We start from the raw sequence: 16,239 nt of genomic DNA, 5'->3' as shown, positions 1-16,239 counted from the left end.
ATCTCAAAAACGCGATTGGGGTTTGGCTTATAAAAACCTACACGAGCGAAACGGCGAGGATGCGGACTTTCATCTTCATTGGGTGGTCGAAGACGGAGCTCTTCACCAAAAAATCTTCAACCCCAAGCAAAAGCTCGCCGAGGTCTACAACGGCGACTTCGACCTGCGGAGGCACAAACCAGCAGCATCCTGTATGATGCGCGTTTTAGACGATATCACTTTCGGGACGCGGAGCGAGAAGCTCATGAGGGGCCTGATGAACACGTCAGCGCCCACCGTCGCGAATATCAAATTTGCGAATATAGTCGTGTTCCCCCTCCCGACGGTCGTCGTCTTCTGTCAGAATTTCACGGACACTAAGTGGCTTGTGGAGAACAGCACGTTCTTCCCGTTGAGTCTATGGTAATATATATTCAACAGTGAGTTTCTTGGGTGAGGAATTCCTTCGCAGATCAGATGCCAGGTATATGACAAGAAGATGCAACTTCATCTCCTGAACGATGCGGAGTTGATGGGTTTGGCGACTTTCGGGGTCTTTAGCTCACAGATAGCGGAATTCGACCTCGCCAATCCTAACGTTATATTCTGGATTTATATCTGAGTTGCGCAAGCTACCACAATTTGTTAATCAAGTGTCTTAAGTGCCTCAACAAAACATTAGTACGGAAGAATATGAAGAAAAAAATGAAAGTGTTCAATGTGAACATGCAAATATATTTGAATATAGTGATAAAAGAGCTTGACAAACACCACGATAATTTGATGGGTATCAAACGAATTCATAGAAGTACAGGGAGAATAAAAAACCGCTTCCTATCGATTTAATAGTTATAACTAATAACATTATAATAAAAAGTATAATACAAATTACCACCCAGGACAGAAAAAGTCTCCACGAGGCATATTCAGCCTTCATGGTAAACAGTACTATACATTTTATTATATTAATACCATTTAATTCTATAAAATCAAGGGGAAGCGGTTAAAAAGACGGAAGCGGTTTTTTAGCCCCCTGTACGTGTGATGCAACTTGTTTTTATTAATGAATCTTATTATTTTTAATTTTTATTTCAAATTTAATATATTTTCTTATCATTTAACATGTTTACACGTTCAAATAATCATTCAAACAAAAAAAGTGTTTATGTTTACTTTTTCAAACTTGAAGTAAATTTATGTTATTTTTTGAATTTGGGCACCATTTAAAATATTTTATTAATTTACCATTTACTATTACTATTATATTATTATATTATTACATTACTAAGTGAACAATGATATTTAATTTATATAAAAATTAACTATAATAAACTAATAAACACTTAACACGATGAGAACGAGTGAAAACACCCATGATATCACTCGAATCATCAATTCGTGTATTATTATATTTACAGTTATAAGTGTCATATCTGCTGTCTTTATTTTTGAAGTAGTGATTTTTCCACAGTTTCATTATAGTGTGATACAATGTACCTTTCATTATTTCATACACTTTTACTTGGTCTATAGTTTACTCTATTTCTACTTCAAAGCCGTGTTTTCAACACCATCAGTGCAGCCTGAGTTATTCAACAGACTTTTTCCAGATTATTTGAAAGAGTGTGGGGATAGATATTGTGACATATGTAAGGCTAATAAACCTTTGAGGACACACCATTGTAATACTTGCAAACAATGTATTGGTAGATATGATCACCATTGTCTTCTTATTTGTAATTGTATTGGGGACAATACAATGAGACTCTTCTTCAATACTATATTATACTTCTTTATTGGGTCTTTGTATATTATAGGAATGTTAACTGTTCTTTATTATAAGACCAATTTCGTTTGTTCTCTTTTATTATTTAAACTATAATAATATAGTTTTTTATTATTATAATTAGTTTGTATTATTAATTATTAATTATTAATTATATTAATTATATTAATTATATTAATTATTACCAAGTTAAGTAACTCGATAACGAATAGACCGACTTTGAATTTATAACAATTGGATGCATCTGCTGTCTGTTTGGGATAGCAATAGCTATTGTTATTGCTATGGGATGCTATCTTGCATTTTACATCTTTTTGATCAATGACAATCAAACGACTGTTGAGGTTCTCGCTGAAATTTCAAACAAACAAAGAGTTTTGGATTATAATCGAGGACTCTACAATAACTGGAAGGAAGTTATGTTACTCAATTTGGACTATCCTTTTATTGTAGCTTTTCTCCCCATCGATCTGTCTCGTTTTGTGAAAAATAACAAAATATATTAATTTTTTTTGTTAAACATAACATTTTTATAACATTATTTCGTACTCAAAAACAAAGAAATTAAACAGATTTTTTTTTAGAATAAATTTCTTTAAATATGACAAAAGTAAAAATTATTATTTTTAAATTATTAATATTATAATATAATAAGATATAATTTAAATAAAGTGGCTTTCTATTACAAAACAATTTACTGGCTTTTTTATTCAAAAATAAAAAAATTATTATAATAAATAATTAAATAATGATAATGTTATATAATAATATCTTCAACTACTTATTGATCTTTATTAGAATAACTATTATTTTAATAAATATGATTTAGTTTTTTAATTAATTATCAACTAAAAATAAATAGATTAAAATTTATTACTTTTTTAAAATAAAAATCTTTCATTTTTGAAAAGTATATGAAAACATCATTTTTTTTGTTTTTCAAAATTTTCAGGTAAAAAAAAAGTTTAGTAAAATTGACACAATTAGGGAGATTTCCAGACATTTTGGACTTTGTCTTGAGTAACAAATCAAAACACAAAAACAGAGAAAGTGAATGTCGATCTCAGTGGTGTGTGCGGAAAGAGAACACACTTGGGGTATTTAAAGTGGAACGATTTTGTTTAGACATACATGTCAAACCAAAAGACACAACCACCGACCGAGAAACTTGACACCTCTGTCAAGTCTGATGAGGCACAAGAATTTCCTTCATTATTACCAGACGAACACCAAACAACAGAAGAATGTTGTAAAGGTGATTGTAAAGGAGATACAAGTGCTCCCGCCAAAAAGCTTGAACAAGCTCCTGTTATTGAAATCATAGATGGCAATAAGTACCAGGCGTACCGAGAGAAGATGAAATTATTTGGGATCTTTGTATGTATCAATGTGATCTTTGTAGTCTTTGTGCAATGCGCTTCGTCAATTGCAGTGCAAATTGTATTCTTGTGCTACATCATCTTCTCTGCTCTCCCAAAGTTTATCTTCGGAAGTTTACTCCAGAAATGCAAACCACATGTCCGAGCACCACCAGTCACCAAAGACAAACCAGACGAAGAAGAAGGAGAAAGAACGTGGCACATCTCAAGTGAAATGTTTAAGTGCCCTTCTTGTGGTGGACAATGTGACGGTCAAAACTTTTGTACGGAGTGTGGTCAGAGCATCGAAAATGAACATCCAATTTTGTTGTCCGTGTGTTTGACCGTGCACCATGAAGACGCAGAAGGAATTGATGGGGGTATTCGATCGTTTGAGGTCTCGGTGTTGCCTTTTGAGCCAAAATACTGTCAACTGATTTTCATTATTGATGGAAGAAGAGACAGAAATATGCAGGTCGACTACCAACAACTTGAAACTGCAACTTTCATTATCTCAAGACTGTCGAACTGCAACAGAAACGATTTGTACTCGGACGACGACGGCGTCGTCAGGTTTAAGAACGGAAAAGGCGACCCACAGATATTGGAGGATGGCATGGCAAAATATGAAGGTACGTTTGAGTCTGGGATGATTTGGATCATTTTGTTGAAGAAGAAAAACGGAGGAAAGAGACACTCGCACGAAATCTTCTTTGATTACATGGATAAAGGAATCACTCGAAAAACAGCAAAAGCGATTATGTTCGTCGATAGTGACGTGGAATTTGCATGGGAAGGAAATGAGTATGGACTTATGAATATGTACAATGGACTTCTCAAGAGAGAGTGTATTGGTGGTGTTTGTGGTGAGATTGAGGTGAGTCATTGGTATCAAAATCCGTTGACAATGTGCCAATATTTTGAGTACAAATCAAACCAGTTCCTTGCAAAGACGTTTGAAAATTGGTTTGGAATGGTGACATGTCTTCCTGGTGCATTCTCCATGATTAGGCCGCAGGCTATGGAAACTGTGTTGAACGAGTATTTAGCAACGTCGTTTTCGATTTGGGAAAAGAACCAACTCGACTTGGGTGAAGACAGAACTTTGACGACTTTGTTGATTGAAGCTGGGTGGGATACAGGGTACATAACAAAATCGGTTGCACACACTGATGCCCCCATCAGCTTGGTTGGTCTGATTAAACAGAGAAGACGGTGGATCAACTCAACAATAGTGAATATGGGTTTGTTGTTGAAAAGGGTGAGAAGACCCGTTGTTCTTCCATTGCTCATTTCACTTGCCATTGAATTGCTTTCTTCTTTCATGTTGCCGAGTGGCATTGTGATGCTTTTTATACAAATCTTTTCAGAGTGTGGCGTGACAAAATCAATCGTCATTGGGCTTCTCGTTCTCTGGACCGCGTTGCTCATTACCTTCAGTCTGACGTCAAAGCTGGAAGACATGGAATATTGGTTCCAAGCATCCACCATCATTGGAGGGTTTCTTGTATTTTTAATGATATTGGGTGTCGTTCAAAACTTTGCTGGGTTCTTCGACAAGCATTGGATGGAATTGGTGACAATGTTGTCGTGGGTGTTTATCATCGTATTCGCTGCAGTTATCCATGGTCAGTGGTTCTCCGTTTTGAATGTAATTGCCCCTGTTGTCTGGTTTATGCTCACACCGACGATGTATGTCATCATTCCAATTTACGCCGTCTGCAACTTTGATGATGTCAGTTGGGGGACTCGTGGTGGTGTATAAGAGTAGTTAAAGTATTTAAATTGAATTTGAATCGCATTTTTAGTTATTTTATCACTTAAATAGTATCATTACAATTAAATTAATCAAACTAGTTAAATAAACTATAAAATCAATTATAAAAAAAGAACTCACAAATTTCATAAATTGATGGAAAGTGGAGTGCTTGACAAGTTTGAGCAAGACGTCCAGCAGAATCATCAGTCGTTCAAATCGTGGTGGGGGTATATAGATTTATTTGATGACACGCATTTCCAAGAGAAGCGGATGATATACGTTCGTGCCTTGAAGTTTGTTTTTGTACTATACTTAATAGAAAAATGTGTTATATAAAATGGTAGTAATGATTAGAGAACTTCCCATGAGTTACAAATTATGGCACACCTTTCTCCTATCCTCCGAGCGTGATGCACGGGGCACCCCTCTTGAAAGTCCGACTCGTCTAGAATTAACTCAAAGATACGAGGAGAGTGTAGTTTACATGTCGAAGATGCCAACAATCTGGAAGAATTACATTGAGTGGTTATACACCAATTGTGAGATCACTCAAATGCGGCGAGTCTTTGATCGAGCCCTTCGGTCATTACCAAGTGGTCAGCATAAGATTCTATGGGGTGTTATAATGAAGTACATTGTCTCTTTAGATTCCCCAAAGCTCTTTAATAATATGGTTACCCGTCATCTGAAATATGACCGGAGCTTGTCGGTTGAATATGTCAAAGTTTGTATAGAAAAGGGATCTCTGTATTTGCCGACAGCGGCTTCGATATTAATCAAACACTTAGGAAGCACTTGGAGAGTCCGAAGAGAAGAATATGAATTGTTAGTCCAAGTGATTGAGAATGGCGGAGCTGATGACGTTGTTGATGTTGAAAGTGTTTTACGCCATGGCATCAACGAATATATCAATGACTCGGGAAGACTGTGGGTTGGGCTTGCACGATGGCACATCCGGCAAGGGCGAGTTGAGAGTGGCATAGTTGTATTAGAACAAGCGATGGAAGAAGTAGTGAGTGTGCGAGATCTTTATATAGTACGTGAATGTTATGAAGCGGTGATATCGAGTCTCTCACAAAATTCGAATGACACCGACAAAGATGATAATCAACGTATCGTACACGAGAGAGGGGAGACTGTTTTGGCACATGTGATGATGCAAGTCAATGGAGTTTTATTAAGGAAAAATCCTGAAGATGTTAGTGAATGGATATCGAGGAGTCATATGTACATTGAACAAGGCGATGTTGTCAGTGCAGTGGATACATTATTAGAAGGAATTAAAACAGTGAAAGAAGGAATTAATGGCACAAAGAGTGACATATATAGTGAACTAATTTCATGGTATAGTAGGGCTGGTAAATACGAAGTAGTCAATTCTTTATATAATAAAGCTAAAACGGAGTCCCTGAGTCAAGAAGAAGAAGGGAAGTTATCAGAATTGATAGTGAAAGACTCAGTGAAGAGAGGAGATGTGACAAAAGCACTTGAATACGTTGAAGAAGCGACGTTGAAAAGTAGTCGTATAAAACGGGAAGGGAGTGTGTGGAGAGCATACCTCGCTGTTGAAAAAACACGGAAAGGACTTTTGGGGATAGTTTCAGTATATGAGAAGATGATAGAAATTGGGTGTATTACAGCTAGAGAAGTCTTGGAATATATTGACCTTATTACTAAAGAAGGTAAAGCGTTGGGAATTGAAGACACTGTGTGGAGCATTTACGAGCGAAGTATCTTGAAATTCACATATCCGATTGCCGGGAAATTGTGGATGAAATACTTTGACGACTTTGTATCGAAATATGGAGAGACGAAAGTGGAGAGGTGTCGTGAGTTGTATGAGTCGGCTCTTTTGAAATGTCCGGCCGAGTTCAAGTTAGAAATTAGTAAGAAGGCCGTTGCATTTGAATCGACGAAAAACTCGAGTTATCGTGTCATAGAGTTATATAAGAAAATAGTGAAAGAAGTGAATCCCGAGTCGTTGTGTGAAACATATCTTTTATATGGACAAGCAGTGAATGAATTAGAAGGGAGTCAAAGTGCACAAAAAGTGTATGAAGAAGGAGTTTTAAAAGTTGGAAGGAGAGAGGAGTGGAGACTGTACTTGGAATGTGCAAAGTGTTTGATTGAAAATGAAGACGTTGACAATGCAAGAGATATGTTTGTGAAAGGGGCGAAGAGGTGTAGTGTGAAAGAACATCCGGAATTCTGGAATACTTGGAATGACTTCGAGGAACAATTTGGAAATGAACTCACGTATAAAGACCTTCTTGTTGCAAAGGCAGATGTGATGGGATACTTCGGTGAAAATTGAACTTGATTGGTGTATTTTGGTAAAACAATATTTAACTTAATATAATAATATAATAATTTTATATTAGTAAATAGTGATATATCAATATATATAGTATTATCCTAATATAATTAATTTTGATGCAAAAATACAAATTATTTATACAAATAGTAAAGACGTCAAAAAATTTAAAATTAAAAAAAAATCGTCAAAGGAAATGTATTTAATAGTATTAATAATAGTTTTTTATTATTTTATTTTACAATAAAGATTTTTTTAAAGTAAAAAAAAGTAAAAATAAATTCCAATCATTCAATCTGTTTGAAATACAAAAAATGATTATATTAACAATTCTATTGTAATGTTTCGGGTTTTTTATCATGAAAAAGTTTTTATTTTCCAGAAAATAATAAACAATAAATTAAATGAATATTAAAACTTACTATAATGCTACAATAATGTAATTTAGTTTATGGTATTTTTCGATAGTTTGTTGATAATTTTTAAGTTAAATAGCAAATAAAGTTTAAGTTAAAAAAAAATTTAAAAAGGTTTGATAAAGTAAAAAAATTATTAGAACTAAATATTAAATAAACAAAACAGGTCAAACTAGTAAATATGACAAATTTTTGTTTTACAAACAGTTATTTACAATTCATTTATAAATAAATAATAGTATAATTCTTTCTTTAAGTTATTATTTTCGTTTTTCTGTTGATAATTTTATAAAACATGGCTCTGTATTTATAGAATTTAATTTATTATTTACCTTAATTGTAAGCTTTTACAAAAAAACTTCATTGGCATTGATGGTATTATTTAGATATAATTGAATATGAAAAATGGTAATTATAATTTGTAATATGTGTTTTATTTTTGCAATAAGCAAAAAAAATCATATGTTAACCATTTAAACTAAAAAACCCCAAAAAAGTAACCAACGAAATAAATCGAACAATTAAATTCCACACAGTTCGAAATAAACAAAAAGTATTTTTTTATCACTGACGAGTATAAAAACATCTCAAAAACTTTGACGTACGCCATGACAAAGTGTGTTGAGCGCCGGAGACGAGTAGAGATGCACAGTGACGATCTCCCGCCAATCACGTTTGTGAGCACAAAGCCGACGAAGCGGCCGATGGTGCAGTCAATGAGTGACGAGAATGTCTTTTGGGTGACTGTTTCAAACTCGCAACGTCTTCTGATGAAAGTTGATGACAGTCTCATCACACAAGAAAATGATGCACTTCCACCAATCACAATGGCAATCCCACAAAAAGTCCCACAATCGCCACCACCACACCAACAAAAAGAAAAGCCAATTCAAATCGTCCAACAAGAACGACCAGCTTATCACACACTCATGAAACTAAAACTCCCAAAATCTCTTGCTGAAAAGAACGCCGCTAAAAGGAAAGAAGTGCTCTTTGCACTCAGAGAGCTCCAACTTGCTGCAATCGGAAAATAGTCGTGTATCTTTTTGTATTCATCGTTTGACGTATTCATTTCTAGTTCTTTTCGAGTTCCTTTCATTTTGATTAGTAAAAATTTTTTGGATTTTTTTTCAACTAGAAAAAAGTTTGAGGGTTTATATCTAATGTTATTTTTGAATGGGAATAATCCCGAATGATTGGTGATTTTCTCGTTTGTTGTTTTAATGTAATTTTCCCGATATAATAGAAAAGAATTAAAGAAAGATTTAATGTCTCATAAAAACATACTTCAACTAAAAATTATCGCAATTTGAAGATCAAAGAAATCAAAGAAAAAAGACGGAAAATCCATAATTTTAATTGCATGGATCGGGTCTATTGGGAGAAACTGTTTTAGAAGCACAAAACCCTGGAGGAAGAGTAAAAATATAATGAGGGAAAACTGTCGCAAAAAATGGACCTAAGCCGCAAAGCAAAAGAATGTCGAGGAGTGGAGACTTGGAGCTTATAAATCGCTTTGATAAACTACAAAAACAGCCTGCTCCGTTCTGTAGATGTCTTGTGGCGAGAGGCGAGTCTTCAGTGGAAAGCCGAACAAGGACGAACTTCCTCCAATTACTTCACTCTCAACAAAGCCGACAGCACACCGCGAATATAATGTGTTTTACTTGACGACTTCGAGCTCACAACGTCTCTTACTGAAAGTCGACGACTCTCCTGAACTCCCTCGTAAGCACATCGACCATGACCACAATGCGACACAACCAGCACCACACTCAAAGTCTGAGAAACAACAAATTGTTCAACAAGAACGACCAGCTTACCACACACTCATGAAACTGAAACTCCCCCAGTACCCAATCAAAACCACTGCGACAAAAAGGAAGGAAGCACTCTTTGCATTGCGAGAAATGCAACTCGCTGCTCTAAAAACGGCTCGCACAGAACAGGTTTCTACTCACGAGAAGTAGTTACAGATACGATTTGGTTTACATCAATTGTAAGTTGTTTGTTGACTTCTGGTTCTTGAGCTACTACTCCTGGTCATGAACGGTCACGACTTATAACAAGTAAAGAATAAATTAGAGATTTCATGTAACAAGTGGAATAATAATAAACAGTGCCTTTGTGTCACTGTTTGTTTTCAACCACAATGGATGAGACATCGCTCCCCTCAACCTCCATTCCCATTATACTCTCGTCTTGTATTGTTGGTTGTTTCTTCAGTATATTTTTGTATGTTAAAAGTAGCCTTATCTGATAACTCGTTTTGTCATTGTCAATCTCGCTTGTCATTTTATTTATTTCAGTTTTTTCCGTCTTGCGTTTTCCTGAGTATACCTCAACCATTTCTTCAAAGTTTATTTTCTCCTTGATGACGCTTTCTGTTTTCTCTTTCGAAAAGTGTGGTTTGATGCATGAGACTAACCTTTGAGATTGTACAGATTGACTGAGGGGGGTTTGTGGATAAAAGTCATGACTTTCAATCTCCTCAGTTGCAAAATCTTGAGATTGAACTGATGGCGCAAATTGACTAAAAACGGGCGTTTTGGCTTCGTCTGAATCTTTTGGTATAAATTTATCACAAAACTCGTCATTAATCACAATCTCGCTCTGAGATTGTGGCGGTGGAACAACACGTGTTTTAAGCGTTAGATTTGGACAGGTATCATCATCGCTAACGTCTTCCTTACGGCGTTGGGGAAGGTCTGTAGAACTGTCAATAAAGATGTAGGAATCAAGGATGTTGGTTTGGATTTGTTCCTCATTAATAGGAACATCTTTGGTTTCAAAAGTACTTTGGTTCCTTTGCTCGAGCGCACCAAATACGCTTGATATACTTTCGTGCAAATGCTTGCGCGAGTTCTCTTTTCGTAAAAATCGTGTGTCTGGACGTTGGAATTCTGGGGTTTTCTCTTCATCACCGTTTTTAGTGTGGTTGCTATTGTGAAATACGCCTTGACTTTTTGGTTTCATGTCTTTTGAAATAAAGTAGTTTTTTTCCAAAACCCACCCAAGTTATATTACATTATAGTAATAATATGAATTATATTAATGAAAATCACAATTTCTATAACAAATTATTTTTTACCAAAATTTTTATTTGAAAGGAACTCGAAAAGAACTAGAAATGAATACGTCAAACGATGAATACAAAAAGATACACGACTATTTTCCGATTGCAGCAAGTTGGAGCTCTCTGAGTGCAAAGAGCACTTCTTTCCTTTTAGCGGCGTTCTTTTCAGCAAGAGATTTTGGGAGTTTTAGTTTCATGAGTGTGTGATAAGCTGGTCGTTCTTGTTGGACGATTTGAATTGGCTTTTCTTTTTGTTGGTGTGGTGGTGGCGATTGTGGGACTTTTTGTGGGATTGCCATTGTGATTGGTGGAAGTGCATCATTTTCTTGTGTGATGAGACTGTCATCAACTTTCATCAGAAGACGTTGCGAGTTTGAAACAGTCACCCAAAAGACATTCTCGTCACTCATTGACTGCACCATCGGCCGCTTCGTCGGCTTTGTGCTCACAAACGTGATTGGCGGGAGATCGTCACTGTGCATCTCTACTCGTCTCCGGCGCTCAACACAGTTCATCTGAATTGAAATAAAAATATAGATGCCTTTAAATACTAATTTTTCATCGTTTTTGTCTCGTTGATTTGAAAAAAAAACGGAAGTCAAAATCTTTATTTATGTTCAATAATATAGCCAATCAAAATATGGATTGCGTAGGAATGGAGTGTTCGATTGTCTCTGTAAAAAGTAAAAAAGCACGAATAAGTTTTACGGCTTCCCATTACTCCATTTTATCCCCATTACTTTATTACAACAGTGGAGAGGAATTCACAACTTTTCTTTTTATCGACTTAATAAGAACAAGGGTTTATTGGATGGTTGGTTGGAAGAAAAAGAGCACTTTTGGGATTCAAAGTGAAATTAGAAATATGAACGAAAAATACCGAGGGTTTTGTTTCAATAATTCAATAAAATAATCATTATACACCTCTTTTCGATTTTGCTTGTTGCAACTGTTAAAAAACAATTATTCAGGCAATATCTTTATTTAATAATTAAATACTATTATAAATACCATAATATATTATATCATACTATAATAGTATAATAATTAGAGTAAAAAAACTCTAAATGCATTTTTTTATTTTTTATACGACAAAACTAACGGACTTTAACTTATCTTTTCCAAAAAATTAAGTAGTTTTCGATCTCAATATAAGAACTAAAAATATTGGTTACACAATTGAATCGATGACATATTTACCCTAAAAAACCCGAATAGTAACAGATCTTTATTTTCTGTTCAAAAAACTTATTTGTATGATTTCGATCTTTTCGATTATGACAAAATATTTTTGAATTTGTTATAACCATTTACATGATATTTTATTACAAATATATTACCAGTTCCATACTATTGCCGATTCTCTCCTTGATGACGTTTTTTTATAATTCGAAATTTCAGAACAATCGAACTTTTAAATACAAAAATTTTCAATACAAAATTTGACGCATTGCCCTGATCTTAAAAATCCAACAGAATATTAAGATTACTCAAGTTTATCCGCCCCACTGACTTTCTTACCTTTATTCAAAACCTTAGCGATTCTTGTTCCGAACTGGATGGCCGTCTTCTTGAAGTTAGCGCACTGCACCATTCCGTTTTTCCTTGCGACCTCTCTTAAGATCCACTTATTGCCTTCGTTTTCGGGCAACTCGAGTTTGACAAGTAATTTCTCTGGGATGTTTCTGATGACACGAACCACTTGGTTTTCAAGAAATGGGTACAAACATTTCACTTTACAGTACTTTGACACTCGATCATCTCTTTCAGTGTTTCTACTCCACAACCTACAGAAGTCCAACTCAAGTTCTTGACTCAACCGATTGTACTTTAAAGCATTCCGATGACGACCATATCCTCCAAGTTGCTCGTCAGCTCCTTGACCACAAAAGACATATGGAGATGTCCGTCGAACGGTATGAGTCCCACAAAGACCTTCAGATATCAACGCCAGTGTCGTCGCAGTAGTTATTGATAAATCCATTACTGTGTCGTTGGGGTATATAACATTTTTGATGTTTTCGCTTGTCTGGAGAATGACGTCTTCGCTCGCATTGATCTCGATAAACTCAAAATTCTTCGTTGGAAAAATCTTTTTGAGATCCGACAATACAGCACGCGCACACAATCGGTCCGGACTTTCAAACGTTCCTTCATAGAGGCACGCCATGTTGTATAACTCCACTTTCTTCTCTCCACAATGCAGTAAGACGTAATAAGCTATCATTGAACTATCAATACCTCCACTAAATAACACGGGAATAGTCTCTCCGGATGTCCTCAACATCATCTCAACTGCTTTTGAAAGCGACTCGTCAAGAAGCTTCACACACTCGCTGACCTCCTCCGTCGGCAAATCAAGTCGTTCACCAAATATTGAGGAATAGTATTCCTCAATAGTATTACCGGCCTTCTTGTGCTTCAAAACAGTTTTGTCCGTGTAAAAGTATTCGTACCATTCATTTGGGGCAGATGACTCCTTGCACATGAACGTCGAGATGCAGACGCCATTCTCATTCGTTTCATAAAGTAACGAATTCGATCCAAATCTGTCAGTCGCAAACTTGATTGAGTCCCCAACAGTGACTTGTAAATACTCCCTCTCCTTCGCGTCAACCTCTTTAATCTCTGAAAACTCAAAAACCGTGTTGAGTGTTCCTAAAGTGTCTTTGGAAAAAAGAAACCCTGTAGTAAACCCTATTTTGACTTGATGAGGTGCAATTTGAAGTAGAAGTTCTGTGAGAGGTGCCTTCAACATAGATTTGATAGTGTTGTAGTGTGTGTATTGCTGAGTTGAATCGATTTGGATAACGAAACCCTCCATAGTGTATTTGATATGTATTTTTGAGATAAAAAGTCTGTGTTTTTAGAGAGAAAGACTCAAAGTAGACGAGTAGTAGCAAATAGTATAAAATTATAATAAAAAGTTACTAACGAATAGAATTGCGATATCGACTCAATTACTGACCTTTAGCGTCCTTTCTTGCCTTTCTTTTTCTTCTTCCAAGCTTCTCAGGGTTAGTGAGAGGAGTGTTAGGAGCGAGTTGTACGAGTGGCTCTGAAGAAACTCTGACCATGAAGGAAGGGACGTCGACGATTTGTTTACCGACGGAGATGAGTTTTGAACGAATCAAGACGCGAGCGTGGTGAATTGATTTAGCAAAGCCTTTTCTGAAGACGATTGTCTGAAGTCTTCGTTCAAGTAAGTTCTCTTCTTTCAAAGCTAAGACGAACTCAAGCTTAGTTTGATCTTTTGGTAATATCCCGAGGTTGTGAAGTCTTCTGAGTAAAGCGTTACCTTCCAAGATTCTTTTTGGGTCGGTGGCGGATTTCATTAACATCACCTTAGCAATAGTTCTCATGTGGCCCAACATAAAGTGAACACGTTGAATCTCACGTTTGCATTTTAATCCAAACTGTCCGGCTAATTTCAATTCGGCATCAAATCTGGTACGGTCAAAGGGGACCTTTGGAGTCTTGTATACAACACTGTGATTACGGAGGCAACGGCCCATCTCTCTCGCAAATCATTTTACAGTTACTCTTCTGGTAGGGTTCATCCAGTTCTCTGTTCTATTGATTTTAGTTGTTTTACTAGTTTTATTTGGTTTCTGAACTGTTCGTTAATTTGTTTTGCTCAACATTTTTGACTGCAATTATTGTAAATAATATTAGTTGGTTGCATTACTGTTATATTTATTATTAATATATTAATTTAATTTTATATTTTATATTATAAGTCTATTCGTTTTTATTTATTAATAATATATTTTTTTTTGTTTATTAATATCAAATTAACTATATTATTATAGTTATTATTTTACAAGCTTACTTATTAAAACTATAGTTTATTTTTAAAATAGAATAAATATTTTATAATATTATTTATTAATTAAGTAATTAAATTAAATAATAAATAACAGTTCTATTTTATCTCAAATAATAATAATAATAATACATAATCATTTTATTTTATTTTGAAAAGTTTCATTCTGCCATTTTGGATTTGTCAAAATGAAATTAATAAAAAAATATCAAAGTAAAAAGGTAACTATAAAATTTAAATTTGTTTTTTATTGTTTTTTAGTTTTAAAATTTTAAGTGATCAAAATGTATTGAGTATTTTTAATTTGTCCTGAAACACCAATTATATTTTTAATATTATACATTATTATAAATATTATTATAAATATTTTATAATATTATAAATTTCTGAATTATAAATTTTCAATTTATTTTTTGTAGTTTCAAATAGACAACACAATACGTCCATTTCTCCCAAAATTTCAGGTTATTTTACTTTATTTTTGAATTCCCGTCACAATCAAACAAGAATTACTAGTAAAAATATAGTAACAATACCATATTAAACTAGTAGATAGATGCAAGGAACCAAATCTTAGAAAACAAACCAAAATGAGAGAACCATCGATGGAATAAGATTTGATGGTTCATCTGAACTTAATAAAACAAACCACCACAATGGCCGAAGAGCCTGTCGCTATAGATGTTGAGTCCAAGCCTCTCCGCATTCTTACGTATAACATGTACCTCCGTCCGATGTTAGTATCTGCCGCTGGCCACGATCATAAGGACAGTCGCTTGCGAGTCTTTTGTAATGATCGACTTCAAGACTTTGATGTGGTATGTTTCCAAGAAGTCTTTAAGGAACTTAACTGGCGACGAGAGAAGTTACTTAAAAAGGCCAAGAAAGCCGGGTTTAAGTGGAGGATCCAAACGGAGAAGCCGTTGTTTCCGCTGTTTTTAGTCGATGCCGGACTTGTCATTATATCACGATTCCCAATAGTCGAAAAGGACTTCAGAATGTACACACGAGGGATATACGCAGACGCAGTTGCGTCGAAAGGTGTACTCTACGCGAAAATCGAAGTGCAACCGAATCGATACATTCACGTCTTTGATACACACACACAAGCAGACTATACATTGGATTTGGAAAAGGCTAAACCATCGAGAGAGAGAAGAATGGTCCATGTGAAGGAATACGCGGAGTTCGTTCAAGAGAAGACTACAGGGAACAACTACCCGGCGATATGCTGCGGTGATTTTAATGTGAATGGAAGAGCAGGGACTGATGGGACCACGGAGAGCGTCGAGTATAAAGAATTCTTACAAACATTTGTCGTACCGAACGGAGAACTCATCGACTTGTTACTTAGAGACAACCACGGAGTACAACCAGTCACGTTCGGTGACTCGTTTGTCGACGCGTCGGGGACGGAAACACCGTTTGATACGGAAATCACCTACGAAGAACAGTGCATGGATAAGTCACGGCTGGACTATATCTTCCAATTGAAGAGAGAGGGAGAAGAACCACAACTGACATGCAAGAACTGCAGAGTCGATAAGTTCCCAGTGAAGGGGAGAAAGTTCCCGTTTATGAGTGACCACTTTGGAGTCACGGTGGATGTGTACCTTTAAGTATATATTTTGTTTAAGAATGGTTAAGGTGTTGAATATAAGTATAGTTACTATTATTTATAAATAAATAAAACACACAAGTGTTTTGATAGTCAAAAGATTCTAT

At 35.4% G+C, this 16,239-nt stretch overlaps 10 protein-coding genes across 10 annotated transcripts; 6 read left to right on the top strand and 4 right to left on the bottom strand.

Annotated features, from left to right (window-relative positions):
• Positions 1 to 1,330: 1,330 nt before the first annotated feature.
• EIN_066030 (zinc finger protein DHHC domain containing protein, putative) lies at positions 1,331 to 2,271 on the top strand (the record flags this gene model as incomplete). The annotated part of the gene is made up of 2 exons (XM_004183616.1): positions 1,331 to 1,831; positions 1,978 to 2,271. 2 exons carry the CDS (start codon positions 1,331 to 1,333, stop codon positions 2,269 to 2,271), a joined length of 795 nt encoding a protein of 264 aa, XP_004183664.1.
• Positions 2,272 to 2,896: 625 nt separating this feature from the next.
• EIN_066020 (chitin synthase, putative) lies at positions 2,897 to 4,888 on the top strand (the record flags this gene model as incomplete). Its single annotated transcript, XM_004183615.1, has 1 exon — positions 2,897 to 4,888. The coding sequence occupies one exon, from the start codon at positions 2,897 to 2,899 to the stop codon at positions 4,886 to 4,888; it is 1,992 nt and encodes a 663-aa protein (XP_004183663.1).
• A 147-nt stretch (positions 4,889 to 5,035) lies between these two features.
• On the top strand, positions 5,036 to 7,196 carry EIN_066010 (pre-mRNA-splicing factor SYF1, putative; the record flags this gene model as incomplete). Its single annotated transcript, XM_004183614.1, has 2 exons — positions 5,036 to 5,175; positions 5,237 to 7,196. 2 exons carry the CDS (start codon positions 5,036 to 5,038, stop codon positions 7,194 to 7,196), a joined length of 2,100 nt encoding a protein of 699 aa, XP_004183662.1.
• Positions 7,197 to 8,220: 1,024 nt separating this feature from the next.
• EIN_066000 (hypothetical protein) lies at positions 8,221 to 8,646 on the top strand (the record flags this gene model as incomplete). The annotated part of the gene is made up of 1 exon (XM_004183613.1): positions 8,221 to 8,646. One exon carries the CDS (start codon positions 8,221 to 8,223, stop codon positions 8,644 to 8,646), a length of 426 nt encoding a protein of 141 aa, XP_004183661.1.
• Positions 8,647 to 9,165: 519 nt separating this feature from the next.
• Positions 9,166 to 9,582, top strand: EIN_065990 (hypothetical protein; the record flags this gene model as incomplete). The annotated part of the gene is made up of 1 exon (XM_004183612.1): positions 9,166 to 9,582. One exon carries the CDS (start codon positions 9,166 to 9,168, stop codon positions 9,580 to 9,582), a length of 417 nt encoding a protein of 138 aa, XP_004183660.1.
• Positions 9,583 to 9,742: 160 nt separating this feature from the next.
• On the bottom strand, positions 9,743 to 10,588 carry EIN_065980 (hypothetical protein; the record flags this gene model as incomplete). Its single annotated transcript, XM_004183611.1, has 1 exon — positions 9,743 to 10,588. One exon carries the CDS (start codon positions 10,586 to 10,588, stop codon positions 9,743 to 9,745), a length of 846 nt encoding a protein of 281 aa, XP_004183659.1.
• Positions 10,589 to 10,780: 192 nt separating this feature from the next.
• On the bottom strand, positions 10,781 to 11,203 carry EIN_065970 (hypothetical protein; the record flags this gene model as incomplete). Its single annotated transcript, XM_004183610.1, has 1 exon — positions 10,781 to 11,203. One exon carries the CDS (start codon positions 11,201 to 11,203, stop codon positions 10,781 to 10,783), a length of 423 nt encoding a protein of 140 aa, XP_004183658.1.
• A 971-nt stretch (positions 11,204 to 12,174) lies between these two features.
• EIN_065960 (asparagine synthetase, putative) lies at positions 12,175 to 13,512 on the bottom strand (the record flags this gene model as incomplete). Its single annotated transcript, XM_004183609.1, has 1 exon — positions 12,175 to 13,512. One exon carries the CDS (start codon positions 13,510 to 13,512, stop codon positions 12,175 to 12,177), a length of 1,338 nt encoding a protein of 445 aa, XP_004183657.1.
• A 136-nt stretch (positions 13,513 to 13,648) lies between these two features.
• On the bottom strand, positions 13,649 to 14,203 carry EIN_065950 (40S ribosomal protein S9, putative; the record flags this gene model as incomplete). The annotated part of the gene is made up of 1 exon (XM_004183608.1): positions 13,649 to 14,203. One exon carries the CDS (start codon positions 14,201 to 14,203, stop codon positions 13,649 to 13,651), a length of 555 nt encoding a protein of 184 aa, XP_004183656.1.
• Positions 14,204 to 15,170: 967 nt separating this feature from the next.
• Positions 15,171 to 16,133, top strand: EIN_065940 (sphingomyelinase C precursor, putative; the record flags this gene model as incomplete). The annotated part of the gene is made up of 1 exon (XM_004183607.1): positions 15,171 to 16,133. The coding sequence occupies one exon, from the start codon at positions 15,171 to 15,173 to the stop codon at positions 16,131 to 16,133; it is 963 nt and encodes a 320-aa protein (XP_004183655.1).
• Positions 16,134 to 16,239: the final 106 nt, after the last annotated feature.

Source organism: Entamoeba invadens, assembly GCF_000330505.1.
Source record: "Entamoeba invadens IP1 unplaced genomic scaffold scaff_1105074725293, whole genome shotgun sequence".
NCBI classification, from domain to species: domain Eukaryota; phylum Evosea; order Mastigamoebida; family Endamoebidae; genus Entamoeba; species Entamoeba invadens.
The sequence above is the reverse complement of the archived record's forward strand: the minus strand, read 5'-3'. Positions and strand labels throughout refer to the sequence as shown.